The sequence below is a fragment of the Larus michahellis genome, chromosome 2 (assembly GCF_964199755.1).
Source record: "Larus michahellis chromosome 2, bLarMic1.1, whole genome shotgun sequence".
Lineage (NCBI taxonomy): Eukaryota > Metazoa > Chordata > Aves > Charadriiformes > Laridae > Larus > Larus michahellis.
The window spans coordinates 145,897,293-145,923,500 of NC_133897.1; the positions used below are offsets into that span (position 1 = coordinate 145,897,293).

The window sequence follows — 26,208 nt, forward strand, 5'->3', positions numbered from 1 at the left end:
AGACTCTTGAATATATGGGGTTTTGTTGGCCAATCGGATTTGAATTTCATACAACGTAAATAATCAGGAAAGAAAAAATCTTCAGCAATTCATAGTTTTAGCAAAAACAGTACAGTGAAGAGTGGACACACTGTGGACAAATTGTCCATTCAAAAAAAGGAAAGAAATTTTCTTTACTATTCAGAGGCAGCTGAAAGCTATTAGAAAATATAGAACTCTAAACATCCTAACTAACAGAGAATATGGCAGTTGATGGGTGTTATATCTGTACATTTTTGCAGCAGTTTTTTTTAATCTTTTTTTTTTTTCCTTGAAATAGACAACGGCAAAACTTTTAGATGGCTCACACCAACAACATGGATTTCTTTCTCTCACTTACACCAAAGCTGTGACAAAAAATGTCCGGCACAAACTGATATCAAGAAATGAACGAAGAACATTTCACACGCTATCAGAAGGTCACACTGATGGTTCTCCTCACTTTCTTCATGAGATCCTTCTCTCTGCTCAGGCCTTTGATGTGGTCCTCTGTTTTCCATTGCTTAATGCAATTGCAAGCATTTTTCAAGCCAGGTTGCCAAGGAGTCAAAAGGAGAAAAGAAAATCACCAGGCCAACCTATGAGGACTCATGCTCTAACTTCCCGCAACTTACCTCTGATTTATATCAACACCGGTGTAATAAGAGTCTTCTTTCCCAAAAATGAGGAAGATCATCATACTGCTGAAGGTATGTTAGAGGTTTTTTTGCTGTTCAGTAGTGTAAACAAGTATTTTAACTTGTGACTTGCTGACCTTTGCTAGGACCTTCAGTTTTAAGGGTCAGAGTTAGGAAACATCTGACATTCATGCTAATTCTCTGCAGATTTGCTGAAATTTTGCGGGGTTTTTAGGCATTTATTTGAGCTTCGCTTTCCCAGCGCCTATACAGTTTGCATTTAAAATGTGATTGTAAGAAAAACATAAATGATCAAGAATTGTGAAAAGAGAACTTAGCCCAATTCTGCAGTGGTGAGTCTTGTGTCAGTTCTCATTATGTGCTACGAGTTCAGTCTTCCATAGACGCCTGTTCTGGCACTGGAGCGTAAGCATTGAGCCTTAGCTCTTGTGGAATTGGCACCTAGAAAACCATGCAATAGTGAAGGAGGTAGAAATTCTAGTTCAGTTTGGAGAAAGTTATTAAAATGTACCTTGTGATTGATTCCCAACAGATGATAGACTTCATAATTTATTTAGTAAGTCTTAGTTGAAGGTATTCAGCCTCCCTTATGTAAGAGGCTTTCGGGTGTTTAGGGAGGTGTGGATGGTGTCAGCTGTTCTTTCAAACAACTGTAAGTAGCCATTTGATGTATGGATAATACTAATTTTGTGTAAGAAATTGTTTTCCCTTCATACATAAAATACATTTACAACCCCATTACAATCTTTATATATAAATAAAGAGATGCTGACATTAAAATTACACATTGTAACAGCTAGCGGGAATGTGATCACTTCCATTACCAACAATTCTTCTAGACATTTAAAAAAAAAACAACACAGTGTTTTACTGCTATCATATGTTTACATAAGTCCTATAGGTATGGGGGTTTTTTACCATTATATGCGATAGCACACAATATAATCCTAAGAGTATAGTCTTTAGATTTTTCTCATAACCTAATTGCAAGAAGTGCAGACAGTGAGAATTTGCATCGATCATTTTTTTGCCAGCATGCTCTATAATTTTCCAACTGGGAATGTTGAAAACACAGGAAGATAAAATTAGACTGGCTGTGTTGGCAAGAAAGAGTTATGATTCTGGTTGGAAGGGAGTTCTAGGGCATGCTGTCAAGGAAATCTTTTTTCAAAAGTATGTTTTCGTAGCTCTGTATCTGTATACATCACGAAAAAGAAATTATAAAAAACCTTGTCTAATTGCTATCCCTTCCTTGAAAATGCATGCAAAGAACAGAATTTACATGGTTAACCGTGGATTTAGGAAGAAAAATTATGTAAGCTTTTAAAGAATAATATTAAAGATTAGCTTTACTAAATTAATAGGGAAGTCAGCTAACCTCTTCCACTGGAAAATTTTGAAATATCATCACTATGAAAATCCTTTCATTTCTTCTTTCACCCCAGATTTTCCAAAACTCTCATCTGTTTCTGAATGTGAAATAAATTGCTTCTGTCTTCTACTGCTTATTGTCTTCAAGAACAATAGAAATTAGAAACAATAGTAAGGAGTAAGAGTTGAATACGACCGATGTTACTGGTATGCTAGGTCAGAAAAGTGATAGATATTGTGGATATATGCCCCCATAAGAACTCATTCATCATTTTTTGATTAAGAGAGATTTTTAATCCAATAAGATTTGCGTGTTTTAAGTTGTGATCGCTGCAGTTAAAGCAGAAAAAAATCACCTTAGTTTCTCTTCTAGTCAATCGTTTGCTGTTCATACCTAGTGATAGCTACCAAAACTATCCTCCCCACAGAAAACACATTGCAATTGTGACTTTACATATAGAGTTTAAAAAAAAAAACAAAACAAAACAAACAAACAAAAAAAAAAAAAAAACCCAAAACAACCCAAACTTGCACCCTGAACTCTGGTACACAAATGCTATGAAATAATCAAAATAATGATTTTTCTCCTGAGGAATTTCAATACACGCACGCATGAATACGCCCACACAATTTTATAACACTTCGGTTTCATGGCTTTTGCAGCAGCACTAGATTAACGTTTCTCTTTGTGGTGGACTTGAGGGCACATTCTGTCCTAGGCAATAAGCAATGCTGCTTTCTCTCAGTTTGATTTGTGAATACATCAGGTAGTGTTTCAAGCTCTGGCCAGCAGCCCACACTTACTTAGTGTTGAAGTAAAGACAACTAAATATCTAAAAGCAAAATATAAAAAATAGAAACAAGACATATTGTGTAGCAGAACACTGTAAGTAAAAATTGTAAATTGCAAAAAAACTGGTAAGTGGTAAAGACAGGGAAAATCCACATCTGGCTGGTTTGAGGACAATAGGAACTTTTTTTAATATGTAGTAGGAGCAAAATATCAGGAATCGCTAGAAAGGGCATGACAAATTTGTTGATAGTGAAAAAGAAAAGGCGGCATACTGAATAAACGTATGTCCTGCATTTGTAGAAGTGATATATTCTTGTCACATGAGCATGACTCCCTACTTTGAAGTCTGTCATAACATATGGTCTGTAACATCCTCTTTGCTTACTATTAAAGAGTTTCAAGTCAGCCAGACTGAGTAACTTGTGCTCAGGGATCTTAGTCTTCTGAGGCTAATTTTTAACACACCTTGGAAGAGCAGGTTTTAGACATCTGAAGGTATATCTGTGATGGTGATGCTCGAATAAGGTTAAGACAGGTAGTTTTATTGCTCTCCCTCAGCGAACATAAAGGAAAAAAATATCTATTACAGGATTCAGTTAATAATGAGTTACATACTTGTTACATGATAATAAATATAGTTTTATGGAGAATTAGTCTTGTTAAACACATCTGATTTCCATTATTGATTATGGTTACAATTCTTAGTTGATAAAATGTTGCAAAGATTTTATTTGCTTAGACTTTTGTAAGGACTTTGACATTGTGTCTCATGGTATTCTAACTTAAATACATCCCCTTACAATATCTGTGGAAATTAATTTAAAATGGCTAACTAAAAGTCTAAAAAAAAAAAAAAAAAAAAACCCAAAAAAAAAACCAACAACAACAACAAAAAACAAACAAAAAACCACAACTAAATTGTCAGTTGGGAATAATAAGTGAAATTGGTATTTAATAATCTGAAAGTAGACATAAAACCATTGCTGCTAGCATCAACGTCGCAAAGAATTTACTGGGGAAAATAATATTAAGGACTCTATAGGCCATGCACCTGGATCACTGTGCTCACATCGCTGCTTGTAGAAAATATACTAAACCTTCTAAAGCGGAAGTTCTGTATCAAGGAAAATGTTTATGCAGGCTGTATCTTCAGGACTGGAGAGACTATCCTGGGAAACAGTGGCTCAAAACACCTTAAGGGTCACAGGGGATTTAGTGAAAAGAAATAAGGACAGTAGCTGTGCTTCTGCATATGATGGAATATCATGTCTAACTTGCTTTCTATTATAAAAATGGGAATTGATAAAACTGGGGAGGGTGCTGAAAAGCGCCACAAATGTTAATCAGCTGCTGGAGAAGAAGCCTTACAAAGAAAGATTAAAAGACCATAATGTGTTTGGCTCGGCAAAAAGAGTACTGAGGTGAATGGGTAAAACTAATTGAGGTTGTGAACAAAGTTGTTATACTTGGGTAAGTAGATTTTTCCTAGATTATACTTACATTGCGTAGTGTAGACTCTCTTCCCTCTCATTTTTTTTTAATATTTATAATGACTGTGGTCCTCAAACCAGGACAGTTTACTGCATTATTCCCATATTTCGAAAAGCTGGGAGAATTTTGAAAATGGGAGAATTCATGGGTTAATGAATGGAGATATGAATTCATCATCCTAAATCATGACTCAGATTACCACTCATTAGAAACCAGCTGAAAATATTAATGCCTGTAATTCTTTCTGTGTTAAGATTGACTTAATTCTTTAACCTACAGGAAGCTGTACATAAAAGAACCATGCTCAGCCTTGAAAAAAAGTCTTAAAGCACTTGCATAATAGAGACTATGATGAGTAGCCCTGTGTTTATTTTGCTTTGCTAAGTGTCAGAGACAAATTAAAATTCTTAGCCTAAGATGTATTTTATTAAGAACCGCTTCTCAGAATAAGGCATTTGCCACCTAATTAAGTTGCAGTTACAATCTGAAGTATATTTAATACCTTCACTCCTTTTTCTTATGTGAGTGTCAGAAAAAAATAATCTGACATGTTAAGTATACAGTGGCAGGAATTGTAATACTTTGTACAATGCCTTACTCATTTTTTGATCTAAAAGTTGAAAATATCGTTTCTGATTTAGTCACGAACAGGATTTTGTTGTCAGCTTAACTTTTCTACCTTAGTTCTGGCAACCAAACCATCTGTATACGGTTTTGCTCTGCTTTGGGGACTAAAGGATTTGACTTTGCTTTTTAAGTAGATGAGATTTTTTTAAGTAAATCCCTGGTGTCCTGGTTTAGTCATGTGTCAGAACTTGTATTGCCACTCTGCTGCATGTATACTTTGGTATTCCCTACAATTGTTTCAAAATATCATATTAGAATTTCTGTGAATTCTGTGATTTCTTATATCCATTTAAAAATATACATATGTGAATGTTTATAGCTGCAAAGCATGGTGTTTTACTCACTAAGACACTGGAGAAGCCATTTTTTAGGCGCATGGATTTCACCAGTTCTTTCCACACCAAGCATTTAATTCTTCAGTAAAATATTTAAACTGTGCTCCATTACTATAATTTTGTTTTCAGAACTCATATATGAGCATCTTGCAGAATTTCCTTGTTAAGTATCATGATGGTTTTGAAGTCAACCATTTCACTTCAGATGATGAACTCTTTGGGCTTGCGTCACGTGTTCTCAGGAGCTTCCTAGCCACTATGAAGTCTTCTGAGCACAAGCTTATCCGAGTATTTTGTGTATGGCTGTGTCTGCTGAGAAGGAGATGCAGTAGACTCAGTCTTTTTCTGTAAGGAAACTTCGCAGAGTTTGTTTACTACAAGAAATGTGCTACTATTTTTTTCTGGGCAGGACTTTGGTTTTCCATCTAATATGACCGCTGCTTTTAAAACTAAGAATTTGTACATATGGCTGAAATTTGAATATGATGGAGATGAAGTGGAAAGCAGAGATTTTTCTTCTTGGAGTAATTTTGTTATTGATGTGGAATTTACTGTCCAGTACTGCATCTTGTTCTTTGTATACGTGTCAGATTTCAGATTCTCTTGTTTCAGCCCCTGTGTTTGAACTTTTTGTGTGTGTTGCAACCCATACCAAATGCTACTTAGGATGGTTACATTGTAATATCCTGCAGTGTTTTAAATCTAAAGGACTTAGGCCTGTATTAAAAAGGGGGCATGATTCAGATATTTCAGCAGATAATTATTGGAGAAACAGACAGATCACAAGGAAGTCTGTGGGATCAACATAATTTTGGACCAAAAAAAAACACCAAACCTGAAATGAAAAAGCATCAGAAAAAATGAGAAGTCACGGACCAGGATTTAGTTGTGTCATAAAACTCTGTGGGGAAATTAAATTACAATAGTTTTGTCTTTTATGTATCACAACAGTGCTATTGATTTTACGGTTGGTTGGTTGTTTTTGTTGGGTTTTTTTGCGTTGGTTGTTGCTCCTGAGCAGAACCGAGCCCTTAGCAGACATTCTTATTTAGATTATTTTTTTTTTTTAAGAAATAGTTCTTCAGTGTTTCTGCTATGTGCATTTGAATTTTAATCAAACACATATTTTCTCTTCTCCTAACTACAGTTAATCCAGCAATTAAAGAAGACACTTTGGTTCTCAAGATTGGATCTGTCTCTATGGCTCCTCAGGCTGACAACCCTCTTAGTAGAGCTGTGCTCAGAAAAGACATTTATCAGTAAGTGTTGGGGGAAGGGTTTTGGTTTTTCATATATGGTCTCAGAAAAATTCATTTTGGGAGAAGTTAATTGATCAATAAAATGGGTACGTGCAGCCTGTAAAAATACTTTTCAGATACAATCTTTTGATATTCAAAACCAGGTTTTTCTGATTTTCTTCACTTGTGGGCTTTCAAATCCATTTAGACAAATCAAGTTCTTCTGTGAAGTGCTGATGAATAACAGAATTTAAATGTCAAGTCATTACGAAGCTTAAGCTCACAGATGAGAACATTTTAAGAGGCTTTCTTTTATTCAGCTACTACTAAGTTCACCTAAGAGAAAAGGAATTTTTTTGTGACTACCAAAGTGCTCAGTAGCCATATAGTGCGAAGGAGATAGATCTTAATAATATAAATGGTAAACATATATTCAAACTGTAGGATTCTTCATGTCATGTAGATCAAAGCTGAAAGGAATGCAAACTTCTAAGGAGCTCTTTCCCAGTAAACACATTTTCTGTGAAAATGTCATGCTCTGGATTGTGTCACTAAGTATGTGCAAACCACACTAATCATATATAGGCAGCAAAACTGGTGAACATATGTAATCAACATGATAAAAGTAATATATGATCCTTAGTAGAGTTGGCACTGTTGCCAGACATGAAAGTATGGTTGCAAATAATACCAAGTGAGAAAAGTCACAGAAATACAGATGAACAAGTGTCTTATACTTCCCGTTGGTCTGTTTTTCAGATGTGGCAATATTTTTAACTACTTCATAGTGCTCTTCAATAGAAATTACAAACATCAAAATCTTTTCCCAGCAGTAAAACATTTACTGCCTAGAAAATGACAGCAAGTTTTACTTTTTGTCAAGGCTAGGATTTTTAGGAGACCATGAAATATCTCCAGTTACTCTTCTGATCACTTAGAAGTTGTAAGAGAGTCTTTTTCTTCATATTTCCATGTGGAAATATTTAAATTAGTGTTTTCTGCTTGTATGTTTTGTTTTATAGTAGGGTCTTTTTCATTTGTTTGGTTTGGGTTTTTTAAATGAGCGTTGTATCTATTGTATTATGGAACTTTCATGGAAGAAATCTTACAGCCTGGCACTAGCAATGGCTTTGGGTGGCAGGCCCTGACCCAACTCTCAATGTGCCCATAGTTAAAAGAGACCTTCCTGACATTTGTACATGCTCTACCTGCTTCTGCCCTCTCTGTCTGAGGAGACTCCCATCTGATAGCTGCTTTGAGAGTTACAGAACCGAATGTAGGTTCCACTCTTCTTCTCACAGCAACCAAAAATTTATCAGAAAATTCTGCTACCGTAGAGGGGAATCTGCAAGTTCCAGCTTCTGTAAGGTCATTTCTGTCCCCTGGGGGAACTGTCGAATGTTCCCTGTATGCGCATTACAAATCAGTGAGTACGCAACAGGAGGGATGTGATTTGCATCTAAAATCAATGAAGGCATGCTAGTTTAAATTTTTGACTCTGATATCTTTGCATCTGTGGTTTTACGTGAAATGCAGAAATTCCATGCTTTTCAAACCAAAAGTCACTCAGTTGCCCTTTTGCGCTATGGGTCTCTGGCTCTTATATACATTTGTGCAGTGTATATTTGGTTTTCATAGTTTTATACAGTTACAATGTGCTCCAGTCCTCCCTTAGAAGTTGAGACACCAAATGGGTAAGGCAGAAGTAAGCACTGGGCCACAGACACCTCTCATCTCACTGTTACTGGCTTCTTTGTGACCAGTCTCACAATATCATATGGGAGAAATGTCTGCCATTTTCAGGAATTTCCTCTAACTTCAGTGACCATTCTTCTAACTTCTCAGCAGCTGTCAAATGACTCAGTCTTATCTTTGTTCCTTTAATCATCTAATTATACTAGCTTTCGTGTTTTTAAAATACGTCAGGGCAGAGTGTCAAGTTACTTTGCAGAGTTTTATGAGACAATATTGGAAGTTGGTAGTGGGTGGTCTTTTGATTTTGGGAAGAGAGTTACTATTTTGATCTCTTTAAACAAGCGTCAACCCTTTTGAGCAATATGAATTAATATATTTTAATTAAAAATATTAAGATTCCAGTTTGGAGGCAAAGTTGATGCATTTTCTAATTACATATTCTTTGATCCAGAACATACGGTAGTTACAGAAGCATCGTTGAAGATTAGCCATAAATTTTCTTACATGACAGTCATGGCTGTTAGACCAGTGGAGTTGTGAGTGGAGTTAATTTCACCATTTGTCAGTTTCTTTAGAAAATAAAATAATACTAAGGTTTTTGTATTGTTAAGGCAGGCCACACAGCCTGTATTCAAGGAAAAAAACAAACAGTGGCATATTTTTAACACATAGGCCTGATGTTGATATTATGAGATTTCTTAACGTACACAGTATTTGCCCTTTTTAACCTGCGCATGGTAGATGGTACTAGATAACAAAAATGTGTAGCTGGAGCTAATACAGAGTGCTTAAAAATCAAGTAGTAAAATGAGCAATCCCACACAATGTGTAACTTATATATTTTGGTGAAAGATTTCTTACTAAATGTGAACAGAGGTACAAGTAGTACAACATCCAGCTTAAGAGACTCTAAAAAAAGACTGGAATTACAGCAGCCTGTTGATTACTGAAGAATTAGCTGCTACAGCATTCTAATAATCCCAACATGTCATCTTCTGTCTTTTTCCAACCTCTCTTCTCCTCTAATTTGCTGCTGCTGCTTTTAATAGAATAAAAGAAAATAAATCATTGTCTGAACCACTGTCTTTACAGTGTTTCTGGAGTGGGGATACAAACTTAATTTGTGGTGTCACTTTGGTTTAAACAGTCTTCTGTTTAGGTCTGAACTACAACCACATGCAATTAATGTCACTTTTGTAGTGTTTCATGAGAAAAAAGAATTTTTGCTTCTCATTTAGAAAGTGTTCTTTTAGAAAAGGACGAGAAGCTTTTTCATGGCTAAAGGCTGAATTGAATTTCTAAATATCTTTGAATTTGTCCCATAAATTAATACATGAAAAAATGAATACGCTTATTTATCGTCAACAGAATGCCAGCGCGTGAAGGGTAAATCTGGTATGGCTGCAGGTAATATTAAATAAACCAGAACACCTTCTGCCCTGTAAGCTGAAGTGACTCCATCTATGTATTAGGAAAAATAGCTTACTTGCTTAACTTAGAGCAAGAACTAAATTGAAAATCGAATGTTGGGAAAATAATGTGCCCCAAAAGTTTGGGCACACGTATTTTTTCAGGTGATTATTGGAAGTTGGAAAGAAACGTATTGACACAGTAACTTCAGTTTTCTTATACCATATAAAAATTATTCTAAAATAACTATTTCCTTCAGTAGAAAATGGACTAATTTAGACTATTAATACACGTGGTAAAACAAAGATGCATGTACTGTAACAGTAAATGCAGGGCTCCTGAAAGAAGTACAGTGACACGTTTTTAGCTGGTGACAGTAGGAGACAATTTATCCTCTTCAAATTATTCTTTTTTTCCTACTAAATCCTAGGAGTTGTTTTGTTTATTTTAATGATTTCTCATGAATTTCTGATTCTTAAACCCCAGCTAAGGTGTGTTTGTCTTAAACAAATATGACCACAATTTTATGTTCCCATCAAGAAACTGCCAGTTCTGTGGAACAGAACCCTTGTAGATACCAGAAGCCCTTGGGTCCGAGCCAGAGAGCAGAATAAAGGAGATTTTGGATAAGGATTCAAGTGAGGCAGCAGCCTAGCCTGGCTTAGGAGAGGGAAGAGCAGTAAATTAAAACTGTGGAGGAGTCAGATAGTCAGAGTTAATGAAGTTTCAGTTAAGCAGTGAAGGAGAGAACCACATTTTATTGGTTTTAATTACCTGATCATATTAAACTTGGGATTGGGGGGGCTGCTGCTTGGAGACGACTCAGCGTGCTGCAGAAATACAAGATGATGTGGTTGTTTCTTGGCTTGTGTGATCGTGCTGCGTTTTTGAAGCATGATCTTTTGAAGTAGCCAAATGAATGGTCGAAACAGAGAAAAGTCCAGCAGTCTGGGGAGGAAGGTGTTGAGATAGGAAAATCATGTTAATGCCGTGATGGAGTGAAAGTCAGCCAGTTATTTGATATCGGAGAAATTAGATCGGAAGGAAATTTTATAAATGCTGTAACTACAAGAAAAAACAACCATCTCTTTGGAGGCAAAAAATTGCATTTCTCAGTCCTGGGCTCGCTCTTGTTGGCTCTCTGGTGCCTAGTAAGATAAAAATTCCAACTGCTTTTTTTTTTTCCCTCAAGATCTTCATAAATATCTCTTATCTTTTGTATTTTTTGGTACCTAACATCAAAGGTATGCTTCTGCTACAGTGTCAGTGTAATGAAATTAAGAACTTAACTGTATGCCAGCTACACAGAGACTTGTAGCAGTTGTGGTGTTTGTAACGTACTTTGTTTGCTTTCAAGGACATCAGTTAAGATTTCATATTAGCAGTGAGCACTTCTCTAAAAACTTAAATATATGTTTTCATGTGGAGAGTGCTAAAAGAAGTTATGTGGCAGATTCTGTTACCATGAAATCCAAGGGAAGCATAGAATCATGGAATAATTTCAGTTGGAAGGGACTTCTCCAGTTCCTCTAGTCCAGCCTTGCACTCAAAGCAATTTAGATCAAGTTGCTCAAGTCTTTCTCCAGACAACAAACCTAGGAGTTTATTTAGATCTGCTTGATAATCGTTTGTCAAAAGAACAGACTTTTGATGGGTATAAAGAATTCTCAGGGCACCAGGCCAGATTATCCTTTTCCATGTATGGAGATGGCTGCAGCAAACAGAGAAGCATCTCCTGGGGTAGCTCAAAAAGCCACATTTCCTTCTTTGTGTGTCTTCATATGTTTTCCCTTTGTCGTCATTTCTTTAGTTCTTTCTCTTTTAATAAAAATGGCTAATGTAGAATATCGGCATGAATAAATTATAATGCTTTAAAGAAGTGGAACTAATCAAATGTGTCTGTAGTCATCTTAGCCAGTTTTCTGCCCAATTATCTCACGTTCTGTGAGATAAATCTGTCACCTTTTTAGATTACAACAGTATTTTCCTGTTATATACAAATGGTGGTTATTGCAATTAAGCTGAGCATAGTTGGAATCCTTGAACACATTTAGTCAGTGGAAACATGACATAAAAAGGACTGAATTAAAAAAATAAATAAATGTGTATGTTAGGGGTTTATAACAACGAATGGCACTAGTTGTGCTAAACTAGCAGCAGAACTGGACAATGTCAGTAGGAAAATGGCTGAGAAATCTTCATCACAAGACCTAGCAATTCTTTTTCTCTGACTGAAAAATATTTGGAAGTAGTCACATGGCTATACTTAAATATGAAGCAGCACAGAGTTGAAATTGAGATGACATTTAGTTCTACTTCTGTATTGGGATAAAGGCCCTATTATACCAAATACTGTGCAAATTGCCTGCTCCATTATATAGATAATTGCCAGTCCTCCCCAACGTGGGTATATTTAGCAAAATGTGATGTGAAACATTAATTAATAGAATTTTAGGGCGTATCCCTGAACAGATAGGCTAAAATAATTTTGAGGTAAAATATTGTTAGGACAAAAATGAAATGGCTGACAAATCACAGAGAACATGGGCTGTTTGGAGGCTATTCTGAAAAGGCCTTACTTATAAAGTCCAGAATAAACATTACTAAACTGTCAAGTTCTGGAAGTTTAGGTGAACAGAGTCACAAGCTTTCTTCAGCTTGGCCAATAAAGAATTTAATTGTTCTCTGTGCTCTGGATTCATCATTATTGAGATCCAAGGATTTCATTCATGTCATACATCAAAGCTTAATAGTCCAGGTCTGAATGTTCCATGGTCATTTTCACGTGTAGATCTTTCATAGATCAAAGCATAAAGCTGTCCTTAGACTGTTTTCAATTTGTGAATGTAAATGGAAATTCTTTAAAGACCACCACCCCCACCCCCCAAAAAAAATTACATGTGAAGAGTTTAATCATGAAAAGATAAATGTAAATTATTTCATATTCTTTCTTAAAAATTTTCATCAATACAAGTCTATTTTATTATAAATTTATCTAATCTACTATGTTTTTAATTTTTGTAGTTTACAGTTTTCCACTGGTTTTTAACTTTCAAACATTTACAAATAACAACACAATGTTGTTTTTCTTATAAAATATCTATATTATTTACAATAATATTCTTATAAAATATTTATCTTTATTTCAAGGAGCTTTATCTAGAACATGCTTGCAATAATCATGTAATACATGTAATTGGTTAACAAAGTCCTTCAGTTTAAAAAAAGGAGTAATAAACAATTTTTTGTGTCTGTGCTGATAGAGCTGGAGTGAGGGGAAGGAAAGAATGATGGAAGGAGTTTATGCAAGAAGCACATACATAGCCAGCAGCCTCTGTGGAAATCTGTTTTTTCTTTCAAATGTGGTTTGGAAAATCAAATGCTTTTCAAAACTTTTCAACAGTACCCACATCTATAAGCATCTTCTCTTCAGAAATGTTTTTTGTTCAGTATTAAGTTGCCGAGGGACACATTTATATTCCAAAAACTACACCTTTAAATTATTGTTACAAAAAGCCTGGATTTTCTATAATTGTAGCAAAGAGGTTTTCCTTTTCAAACCAATTACCAGTTAAAAAAAAAAAAAAAAAAAAAATCTTCTTTTCACCATAGAAGTTTAGTATTCAGACAACTAAATGTTTCCTAGAATATGCACCTAATATGAAAAATTTCCTTTTAACAGTTGATTATTTTGTAAAGGTTCTAGTAAAACTTATTTTCCGTTTTATGGGTTTTTTTAATACTTCATTGAAGCTTACTTGGTAGGAAAACAAGGAATTAGCTAATGCTGACCTGAGTTACAAAGCTAATCAGTGAAATCAGTTTTTGATGGAAATGTGAGTGGCTTATTAAAGTATGCAAATGTACCATAGGGAATAAGAAAAAGTAAAAGTTACAGCGCATCATAAAATCTCTATTGCAATTTTTCTTTAATTTCAAAATTTTTAAAAAATCATAGCATTTCAAGGAGAGGTATTTCTTTTATTGCATAGAGGTTGTGAAACAGGGTTACGCTACCACCATTTTCAGTTCTTTTCTTCCTGTGTCAAGACAAAAAAAAATTGTAACAGTAAATATTTTTAGCTTGTTCCTATAATTTATTTTCTAATTTTTCGTATTTCAGATCAGGATATCTTTTTCTTAACAAGATTCTCTCTCCACTCAATTTGGATATGCAATATTTTTATTTTTTTTTAATTTAATAATCTTTAGCTTTACTGTTTATGTTGAATTGGGGTTTAAATCAAAATATTCATATTAAATAGCAAGTTCTAAATATTGTCCTTCGTTATTGTACTTGAACCCATGCTTTTTTCAGCATAAGGACCTTAGGAAAGTCATCTTTATCTTCCTTAAGAATCCTATATCTCTCTCTGCAATAGGGCTTGGAAGTAAAGTCTTTTCCTGCTTTACATTTCTCTCGTCTTCTATCTTTAGTAGAGAGGCAAAAAAAAAAAGTCTACTTAGACCTTTTGCCCAGTAAAATATTCATATATATGGATAGCATTACATGGAAACAGCACTCCTAATTAACATTGGCGTGTTTGAGGCTATTGCAGCAGTTATTAATTTAAAAACCTCAGTGGAAACTAATTGTAAAATAACAGCTGGAACTGCCCATTTAGTTTCAGAAATGTAGCTTGTTAATTATCTAATACCAAAAGCTATTCAAAGCTAAATTTATATTTGGAATTCAACTTTAAAAATGTTCAGCTTTAACTATCAATCTGATTTTTACTTGAAACTTATTTAACTGTGAATTTTACTGGAATCTGCAATAATACGTAACTAATTTGCCTAAATACATATATTTAAAAATACATTTCCTTATAATGTGCTAGTCAAAATAAAATAAATATCATAATAAGAAAAACATTTCTACAACTTTTCTTTTTAATTCATTAGTTTAACCACTGTGTGCTCAGTACACATACCCACTTTACATTTTCTTTTTCACTTAGTAGCACTGAATTTTTTATCTGATTCTTAGAATAACTTTTAATTTCTTTGTGCAGAAAACAAATAGAGATCAAATTGAAATACGCTTTATAGAAACATTTCTATCAAAGATCACTGCCATTATTGTGTCATTTAAGCACCCGTTTGTTGTTAATCAGGGCAGCTCTTTTGGAAACCTTATTAAATATGTCAGCGAAAACCACCTGTCAAGTAAATGTTGATAAAAGACAAATTCAAAGGAATAACCAATTCATTCAAACAAAGCAAAGGTGAAATCTGTAAATTTGTTAAAGATATAATTTGAGGTCTCCTAGTAGCTCTCAAACAATGCATGTATTAAAAAAAAGATCTTTGTATTAAAAATAACATCACTCCTCAATGATTTATTTCTACTTTCAATTTTGTTTTGAGAACTTAATATGCATTCTATCTGCAAAGTTTGTCTTTCCTTTCAGTTGGGTGCCCTGCTTCTGACTTGGCTGAGGCATTTGTGCAAATTTGTTCTTCGCCCTAGCAACATCCCAGCCCTTTATAGGGAGTATTGGGGAGAAGGAATGAAATTAATTTTATGGACATTCACAGAGATGTGTTTTTGCGTGCCTAATAGTTCTGCTCTAGAGGCAGGCAGAGATTTCAAAGAGCATCTTCATAGATCTCTCAAATTCTTTCAAGTTTGACCTGGAATATCATAGGAACTTGCTCACGTGTTTGGGAGGGACTCCAGTGGTGAGGCATGGTGAGGAGAACCACTCTGAGCTTGGGTGCCTTGTGGGGGTGCCCATTCTTTAGCAGTGCAGGGCAGGCCAGTGGTCTCCCCTGGCCTCGTGTACCAGTTCCACATCAATGCCTGGCTAGCCATCACTGTCTTGCTCACACACTTCAGTGGACAAATATGGTGATAACAACCTCATGTTCCATATTCAACAGCCTTGTTTTGGCTGTTGACCTCAGTCTAGTCTATTTGCTAAGCGGTGAAGGAGTTGCAGTAGAGTGAAGATCTTGGTTTTAGTGCTTAGGGCAACCACACTGAGATTTTTCTGGGAAAGCTTTTGAGTTTACAGTGTGGTTATGATTGTTTCATTATTCAGGTATAGCTCATTCTCACTAACACCTGTGTGTGATTTAGAACTAAATTGGGAATAGGTTTTCAGACTCCCTTTAAACTGGCTTGTGGGTTCAGGTTGTGAAATTCTTGGGTCAGACAGTTTAGCTGTGAACTTTGAAGACAGGCATGAGAGAAGCATCTCTTCAAAAACGGAGCCTACAAAGTGTTCAATAACATATTTTTATCTAATTTCTTGTAGCATGTACTCCATTTCTTTGACTATTTATTCAAGATGCCATCATTTAACAGCTTAAGGTCAGAAGTAAATAGCAGTTGTAAAGTAAAACTTTCACAAGGGCGTTGCTTTCTCTGTTACGCCAGCGCGCTACACTTTGTTCTATAAAAAGGTTTCTCAGCTGTGGGTGATCTTAACTACTGTATGTTCTACAAAGTCAAGGCTAAATTAAAACTCCTTGGTCTTCTGATATTTCTTGCCATCTCAAATACTGTTTTAACACAGTCAATTAGTATTTGCTGTGTGGTATATATGGAGCTTGACACGTGAAGTTCATACAACGTCAGTTTTGGAATCTGTAATATGTTTATGGTGACTGAGTGGAGGAGAGATGAGGATTTCCTTTGTTTGTACTGGTTTGAGGTGCTGTTTAACATAGGGGTTTTTTCCATTTCCTTTTTTTCCAAAAAACTGCAATTCTGCTGTGATGAAGCCTATTATAGTGAAGCCACTCAGATTGGTATTTCCTAATCTTTTGATAACAAATACTTGTTGTGCATAGTTTGGTGCTTTTATTGAGACATTCAGGTTATTGCAGTTCTTGTTGTGTTCTTCCTGAAGAAGAGTCACTTCTTCTCCTTTTTGCTTCATAACCTTTTGTTCATTTTAAATGAACCTCTCAGAAATCTCCTATCTTTGTTTCTCCTCAACTAACACACCTCCTTCACTGAAATCAGGTTGTGTAATTTTTTGCCTTCCCTCAACTCTAATAATGGCCCTTCCTGCCATTTGAAAATATTTTTCAAACTTTTAATTCTTGAGTTACTACGATGGAGACAAAACATTTCAGATGTTTGAAGAGCTGTTTGGGTAGAGAAGTCTCTCAGTCTCCCACAGAAGCCAGTGATGTGTAGGCTAGCCATGCCCAGTGAAGGGGCTAAAGGAGTAAAGCCTGGCCCTGGGCTTCCTTTGGGCAGCCCAGAGTGGGGTGACATAATGTTGATTTTTAACATTACTTTAGCCACAGTCGTCTTTGGGCAGTGAGTTTTGTGCACACCTAGGTTGCAAATCTAAACTCGAGCTGTTCTAAGACGTGCTTCTCTTTGCAGCTCCGTGGTGTTGCTGGTTCTACTTGGGCATAGTGAGCTGGGTGAGGGAGCTGAAGGAGCTCAAAAAATTTGAGGGTCATTAGGCAATTTTTTTCAGTTAGGTCATTACCCTGAGCCTATTTATTCTATAGGCACACAAGGATCAGCCCTAGCAAAAAAGGTATATTGCAGCAGCCTGGGCTTGGATCAACTTAATCTGCCATCATGCTTCAGGCTTTTGAAACACAGCACAGAATCTGACACTATGAACTAAGAATTTTAATAAAATTCTCAGATTCAGCATTAACATTATTAGACATACTGTAACAGTTTAAAAAGGTAAACAAGAAAAGGCACAGAGACAAAGAAAAAAGACGTTAAATACCAGTTAAAAATCCCAGGATACCTTTCACAGTTTACATACTCAGCAACATGAATGCAATGAAAAATTTTGCAGATAAGCTGTAAAACTGGAAAATAAAAGGAAATCTGAAAGCTAGAGTTATTTTTTATGTGAGTTGTGTTGTATGTTTTATGTTATAAAGCAACATTATTGAAGTTTTTACATTTCTTTTTCTTCTTTCAAGTTACCTCCCTTTAATCTCTCTTTTTCTCTAACCAAGTAGCTTTATATTTTGCCTGTTATTGTAAAATACTGGGGGGAATGAGGAAGGGTGTTCAGGTTTCTGTTAATACAGGAGAAAATAATTAGTTGGTCCTTATGAATTAGTGCCATTTTAAGACCTGGAGTGGTTCCCCTATGCAAGTTCCATAAATAAAGTTCAGTTACTTTACACAAAACTCCTTCCAGTTTTTTCCCTGAGTCTCCTTTGCTGATTCTTAACATATATGATTGAATCCACATATCAGGGTTACTCTTTCATATTATAACGAAAATTATCATCCTTAAATCTTGGCTGCGATAATTTATTGTAAAATAATTCAGGAAAGCTTTTAAAAACTTATTATTCTATACAGTTTTCTTCATAACTGTCTGTAAGTAAATATAATTTCCATCCGATTTGGTTTCAGCAAATGTTTTGTTTGTTGAAAAGTATTTTCCAGTAATATATAAAGCAGACTTTTTTTTTTTCTTTGTAGTATTTTTAATTATAACAGGATCTCAAGTTAAATATAATGCAAGTTGTGTGCTTCTGTTACTGGGAAAACCATATCCCATTTGTAATGAGACATTTGTTAACTTCTGTATACGGATTGCGGTTCATTCCACAAATATTTGTGGGTTCTCTGATGTCCCTCACAGGGTTTTATCTATGACACATTCATACCACAGTTCTTAAACTACTTTTTGGATAGAAGATTTCTTTCTTTTGCAAAACCGTTTGCCAATGTCTTCCTTTTCCATTTAATGTTTTTAAGTATTCCTACTTTAGTTTTTGATTATTTGACAAAAAGGATTATCAGAAATATACAGAATGATTGCATGTTATTTGAGCATATTTCTCTATGGGATACTATTCAAACATCCCCTGTCAAAATTAAATCCCTGTTGCTTGTATCCTGAATAACTCAAAGTGTATTGTTTAAGTGAGTGTCGTTCCTTGCCCATACTGATTTTCCAAGATAGCTTAGTGCTCAACCACCTTAAGTACAGTCAAAAGTCATGCTTAATGTTTCTTATGTTTAAGCTCTTACTGTGCACACTACTTTGTCTTCCATTATTGCTATTAAACCTGATTACATTGCAGTAAAAACAGATTTAAAGGTTATATACAGTGGGTTTTGTTGCATTTCAGAAGTTATTCTTTCTTTTTTTTTTTCTCCCTTAAAGATATAAATCCACCCCCACCCCCCTTTTTTTATTTTTTTTAGGACTGGTTCATGTTCTTATGGGGTTTATTAGTTGTAGGACACAAAGATAAATGTAGCCGCCTTCAGTGTCTCAAAACATTTTTCATGCCTTCTGATGCTTTTGGTTATTAGGGTGGGTGGGTTTTTTTCTGTGAAATGGCAATGGCTAACACTGGTATGTTAATGGCTAACACAAGTGCATGTTGAGAGTAATAAAATACAGAGATAGTATCAGGCATCTCCACTGAGTTCAATGATTGGCATAAATCACAGATACTCCATTTTTCTGGAATGATAGTGTGTGTTCTCCAGCAATAAAAAATTAACAGGTGTGGAGGTGATACAAATAGAACGTAGGAGTATCTCTACATAGATATATCCTGTACTTGCAGGATAGGAACAGAACAGATTTGAACTCTTCCTGATTACCAAAGTTATTTAACTATTCAGTAGTATTATTTAATGTTTGAGTGTGACAGTTTTTCAAGGAACAGGAAGAAACTTGCAGGTTAGCAAATCCAGCTCCAAAGAAAATCTGAAAATTTTCTTTTCTCCAGTTAGGGTTGGATGTTTATATATATGTGTGTGTATAGATATTAGAGAAAAATTCAGAGGAATGCAATTCTCTGGTAGGTGTTGATTCAGACTCTCTTTTGATACACCTAATTCTTCAGACAGCTTGCAATGGTTGATTTTCCATGTTCTTCACATAATAAAAACGTCCGATACATTATGTAACTGAAAGTGTTGTAGTAGTTGCTTTCTAAAAATAATTTTGAAAATCTGCTATTGTATTCTTCATACATTGCAGCTCTTAAAAAAAAAAAAAAATATTTAGGCAACTGTATTTACTAAACTGGACACAAACTGACTACAGATGATAGAATTTGCTGTTTCCCAAATGGGCAATGTAGTGAGCTGGGTATTTGTTTGTGTGTGTGTTTGTATCTGTGTCATAAAACTCTGAGTTTTCTTCATTACCACCACCATTTATATGTTTTGGGTGCCTCATGGAGTTAGTTGAATTACCTGACATTGGAATCTGTAGTCTTCATGGTCAATGCTGTGAATATACAGGGAAATTTTGAGTAGAAGAGGATGACTCTTGCCTGGTATTACCCTGTTTAAGTGGAGGTTACTTGAAACCTCTGTTAAAAACCATCTCTAACAAGCTTTGTGTACGTGCTGAACAGTAGGTTTTAACCAATTTAGTGTGAAGGCTTTATATTAAATGTTTACAAAAGCAATGGTATAATCTGTGGCTTCCTATGGCAGGATGTAGGTTTCTAAGAATAAGTTGTCTCCTGCTGCCAAAAGCTACCTCAGCAACAGTTTATAATGGATGAGAATCATCTTGAGTTTGGGCTCTGCTTGTTTTATGTCATGTCCTTTACCTGGTCTTTCTGGTTCTCTAAGATTTTTAGATATTTTGTACTTTTGTCCTAAAGATGAGTTTTGAGGTCAATTTCCTAATACGTTTCATTTGTTCTGTTTTTCATCTTTTAAAGCATGTGCTAAATATGTTAAAAAGCCTTTACATAGATAACCCTTTTAAAGTAGTGCATCTGTGTGCATATAAATGTTTACTTTCAAAAAGTTCAATATATTGGTATCACAGTTTAAGCTTTAGCAGTAGTTTGCTTTTAAGAACAAAGCTACCAATTTATTTTTCATCGTAGAAGAAACAAGAAGCTACAGTCACTTCAGTCTGAAATAACTATTTGTAAATTTAAGTTGCAGTAATTGTATTTAATGACACGGAGGAATTAGTGGGTTTAAAATTGACTGTAAGAATGGGACTCAAAATGTGTGGCTTATAGTTGTGGCTTTGTTACAGATTTTGAGGTGAGAATCTATGTATGATAATTTCATTTGTAAACTGACCTTTCAGGCAGATCTCTCTTGAAGTTTTGCTGCATCCTTCCACATCTTCTGGATGTTTCACTGAATTAATTAAAGGTATTTGGAAAAAAATTAGTCCTTTCAGTGATGTGCAAAATACTTCTCAATAGCTTTAGACTCTTGTTTCTTTTAGAAAACCTTCCTACATTTCTCTGTGGAAGTTTACACCCTTTGTCAAAGTTGTTAGTTCTCGAAAACTTTTTCTAATGGTTGTAAGTCAAGGAGACCGTGCTTGACCTTTAGGTGTGATTCCATTAGTCATACTTTGAGAAAGAATAGAAACGATAGTAAAGAGGAGATGAGGTCTCTGGTAATAACATACTTAAAAGCTTTACCTTAAGTCCCTAAAAGAACTGCTGAAATACCGTCAAAAGGTGTATTGTAATCTCCATAATCAAAAGATGTTGTAGTGGAGCACTTCTTTCCTCTGCTTCATTCCTCCTGCAAACCCAGAACAAACTGGAAAATGCTGGTGGCAAATCTGATTAGGAGAAACTTGAAAATATGCTGCCTCTGTAGTCAAATCATAATCTTTTCTGGAGAAACGTGAAATACACATTATTCAATAAATCTCTTATATTGATATTATTATGAATAATTTCTGCCTTTTTAGGTCCTAAGAATCACTGAGAATAAATTAAGAAATTTATTTGCATATCTTTTCTTTTTCCACCCCTCCCCCCCCCCCTTCAAAAGTGTATTTATAAGTAAACTCCCTTTCAATATATTTTGTTAGGCATAGATTCATATTGAATTTGGAAGTGTCATTAACAATAGTTTAATGGGGTTTTAAGGAAGACAAAATAGTGGTTTTAACGTTAAAGGTAATATATTTCATAACGAATATGGAATTAGTTTTCTACCAGGATAGTTTCCCAATGATATTTAAATGGAAAAAACGGTGCAAGGACTTCAGAAAAGAAGACTTAAAGGAGGTAATTTTGAAGACTTTGTTATTGACATATTTTACGATATCATATACAGTATTTAAAAAGTAGTTCCAGCTTGCCATAATGAATACAATGATTCTGCAAAAAGAAAAAGAAAATACAAGTGGCATCTGGAGAAACTAATTTAATCAGTGCCAAAGATAAATGTGAATTGACTTGAAAAGTTAAATATTCGTGTTTTAGAATGGTTTCTTGTTGTATTATCTATGCTATAAACTTCATCTATTACAATATACACGTGCTAAAAATATGGATTAGTACACATTTTTTAATATAAAGGGAAATCTGGTATTTATTTATTTCTAATGTTCCGTACTACTTTGTATGGAATTTGTTTGACGTCCAGGTATGAGTTTGATATACTGACACAACAGCGAGAAGAAATCCTGTCCCATGTCAGCTTATCAAACACACTGTGGACAGTATGTCTTCTAGCTTGTACCGTGGTACCAGGTCGCACTGCACCATTTAAAGAAATTCCATGCATCAAATACGAAGACTGTGTTCAGTGAAACTCAACCTCGGTATTTCCAGGTGAATTTCTAGAACATCTGAAAAGACTGAGGTATTGTACCACTAAACTGGGTGACAGTTTAAACAAAGTAAAATACAGGATGAAAGCAATGGGAAAATCACAAGATTATTTACCTTAGCCCTGTGGTAACCGAGCACACATTAAATATTTGAAAAATCAAAATTAAAGATCTTTTTACTTCCAAGCAGCATTAGGTTTTGAGATAAGATTATTTGTACCATGAAACAAAAGCATTAAAGGATTTCGGTTATATTGTATTTTGGCATTTTTGTTAACTGCCACCCCAGACTTCCACTCCACCCTCTTAAACTCTTCAAGCTCTTTCCCCACTGATTCTATTTAGAGAGACTCTATTCCACTTGTTTTTTCTAGAAACATTTGGCATCCAAAAATATCATACAGACCTTCCTTTGGAATTGTGCATACTTATCATTTATACAGTCTGTCAACTGTATATTTATCCTATGCTCCCTGAATTTTGGTGAATGCCTCAAAACTATAACGAGATTCCTCAAACTGTCTAAACATTGAACAGTATAAAAATGAAAAACTGATCTTTAGAAGTTCACTTGCTCATGCTGTTATTTTTGCTGAGGAATTTAAACAATAAAATTACAAAAGCAATTAAATAGATGACATCTAAATCCACAGCTGCAAACTTCAGCTTTGTTTCGTTTTACGCTTTTTTTGAGAGAGACTGCAATTGCCTTATAGTTTACCATACCATACCTTATCGTCACAGGATCATTCGTATTGTGTTCCAGATATGACTTTAGAAAGCAACTGTACTGCAGAAGTTCTTCATCTTCTTTGCAGGCAATTACTGTACCAGAGCCTTTGGAACAAGGGGCTACTTTTAAATGCGTGGTCACCTCACAGGATATGTAGAGCATTTCCTGCCTGTAGGACTAAAGGAAGGAAGCATAGGGCCAAAATGTTTGATGTGTGATCTACTGTAATGCCTTTCATGTGTTTGGTGGCTTTTATATAATCAATGCACTGCTACCAATCCTGACCTTGGTGTAGTCCTGTTCACTAATATCTGACCTTCCTAAATGGATCGCAAATGGAATTATAGTCACACCCACTTGGCACCACCACTGTAATTAATGGGCGTGAGGGGGTGGTGTTATTTTTCCCTCTGAATATTTACATACTGGGTTTTTAAATTAAAATATTTAAGTAGTTACCTAAATAGTATCTTGATAAAAAATTGCAGTAGTTAATTTTTATACATATTTTTATATGTTTGCATTCTTATAGCACTGTATATCCGATGATCTCAAAATGTTTTCTGTGCAATTAATTATAGTCACAAAATCATTTTGGCATTAAGCCCACAATATAGATGAGTAGACTGTTGAAGAGGTTAATTTTGTTGCTTAGAGTCACATAATAAGCAAGTTTAGAGAGAATAGGAATGAAATCTGCCTCTCCTGTTTTCCTTTGGCATGTTCTGGCCTGGCAAAGAGGTAAATGTGTCCTGCAGGAGGCCTGGCCAGGCAGTCTCCCTAGTCGTAGACCTTCTTGTGCACAACACGTGGAGACCTGGCAGACTTAGCTCTTCCACGTGTCCACGTGTCTAGTTAGGTTTGTCACCTCAAGCTGTAACCACAACAGCATCTTCCCTTCCTTTTGACAGGGTATCAGTCAGACGTGCAAAATAGGCACAAACCATTGAATTCAGTTCTCAAGATTTCTTCTTCTGTATGTTCAAAACCAAATCTCTTCTTTCTTGCATTATGATAGCTCAATGAAAATCAATCCTTTTTATAATGGTTTTGGGTGAAAGTAAATATCTGTATAACTCAATTGTTGCAGTTGATGAAACTGGTCAAGTAAAGGGTGCAAAGTAGTTAGCCAAAAGAAAGTGATTGTAATATTTCAGTCTTTCATTTCTGAGCTGTTTGTTTAAGAACTGAGATTTTTGTCTGTGTTGTCTATTGTTAAGAAAAAGCTTACAAAGTAATTGTAAGGGAAGGCCTGTCTACTTTGTCTCGGCAAGAAAAAGCTCTGCTGAAAAGTATTAGTAAAAATAAAATGGGATATTTTGGTGAGATTTTTTGGAAAAAATTAAGTAGTTTTATTATTACTATTATTATTTTCTGTAGAAGACTTATTACTGCACAACTGGGAAAGTCTAGAAGCAGAGAGAGGGAGAGTCTGTGTTTCAGTCTGTCCCATCTACATTTGTTTCAAATGTGACTGATTAATACCTAGCTCAGAGATACTTAAACAGTTGTAGGTAGAGTAGCATGATGGCTTTGCTGAAAATCTTGAATACTTTCTCTTAATGTCATTCTCTGTTTGCCAGGAACTGAGATCTTAATAGTAGTAGCTTCTGTGCTGTGCTTAAGTGTCTAGAAGCTCACAGTGTCTTGAAACAGCAATAGATTAAACTCCTTTTCAAGGCTGAATTAACAAAACCTGTATCTCACATGTCTTTATGTACTGCAGACTCTGCAACTGGGGAGACTGAAAGACATGTAATGACACTCAACTGAGTCTTAGTACTCTTTCATTTGATAGTCTGTTCTGGATGATCAGGAGGTAGATGATTTGTTCTGTACATCCAGTTGTCTTTTGGGTTTTTTTTTCCACCAGGCACTTGGACGTTCATGTTTTGAATGATGTCTTAGTGTACACTAATCCATAGTTGAGTCATCTTTTTTTTTTTTGTTTTTATGACTTCAAAATACTGAGTTCCATAATTTCTCCACTATGCTTATCCTTGTGTTACCCAAAGATTTTTATAGCTTCTTGGTGGCTCATCCTTTTCTTTAGCTTTTTTGCACTTAAACCATTTCCTCTCTTTGCCATGATACTCATCTGTAGGAATACAGAATGAAAAAGGAACCAGTGCCCAAGAGACGCAAGTCAGATATTTGTCCAACATTAGTTTAAAATAGAGGAAAATTACCCGTTATACTTGTACTTTTGCTTCACTGTACCAATTGTTTGAAGCAGTCTAGCATAATCAAAATAAATTTTTGTATATGTTTCAGTCACTGCTTGTCTTTTTTTTTCAACATACTAATTGCGCAAGTAATCTACCTCCAAGTTGATTTATGTCTATTCACAAAAGTTCTAAACACTGCAAGGCGTTTTAGAGTTAGAAGTATGACTGTTGATGACTACAAAAAATATTCAGTTAGAATTCAATTAATAACTTCTTCCTCTGCATTAGTAATGTGATGTATCTGTCCACTATGTAAATGTTTAGGAGTGGTCAGTCATTTTTATTTTGCTCATGGAGCTAGCATTGATGTTTTCTTTTTATAAGGGTCTTCCACATCTGAAGATGAACCCAGGTACCTTAACTTACAGGACACCCGCCATGTAGCGTCTTCCATAGATAATGCTGTACAGAACACAACACAAGAGCTAATCAGGGGGAATGTAGTTGTCATTGTTAAACAGATTCTTGTAAAGATTAAATGTAACATTAAAAAGTGAAGTGAATATAGACATATGAACAAAATAGTATCACTTGCTAGTCCGTAAAGCATTAAACAAAGGACCCTTACTGTACTTGGTTTATATTTTTATTTGACCAAAATTTGCTGGTATCCCATCCAGAGTATGCTGCCAGCAAGTGTGGAGATGGGGCAGTAGTTGAGTTCTTCTGAGGCTGAACTGGAGAGGGAGAAGGAGCAGCTGCCAAGAAAGCCAGTCATATGTGGCATAGTTCCTGGGGAAAAGAGGCAGAAATGGTGAGAATTGGAGTTTATTGCTGACAGCATTTGACAGCCTGCTGTACTGACCCAGACTAAAATAAACTGTTTCCAACATCCCAGCAGTCATAAAACACTGCGTTTGTTAAACCACAAATAAGTCTTCCTATGGACAGATGGCGGGGTGGGGAAGCAAAGCTGAGGTTACCCTTCTAGGGATATACAGAGCTCACTCAGTATGGCAGAATGTGTATCCAGGATCGTGTACAAAATTTTAGAAATTTATCAGGATCTTTACTTCTTGTCTAAGGATGTCTCCTCCTCTCTTGTAAGAACAGAATTTTCTTACCTGCTGCTTTTCTTTAACTTCA

The 26,208-nt window shown here is 35.2% G+C and overlaps 1 protein-coding gene across 6 annotated transcripts in view; it reads left to right on the forward strand.

Moving 5' to 3' along the window:
• VPS13B (vacuolar protein sorting 13 homolog B) overlaps window positions 1-26,208 on the forward strand; it is a 479,916-nt gene that overhangs the window by 280,927 nt on the left and 172,781 nt on the right. For all 6 annotated transcript variants that reach the window (XM_074577514.1, XM_074577516.1, XM_074577511.1 and 3 more), the window contains 2 exons: window positions 320-728; window positions 6,442-6,553. In XM_074577514.1, coding sequence (XP_074433615.1) covers window positions 320-728; window positions 6,442-6,553 — 521 coding nt within the window. The remainder of the gene's footprint in view (window positions 1-319; window positions 729-6,441; window positions 6,554-26,208) is intronic.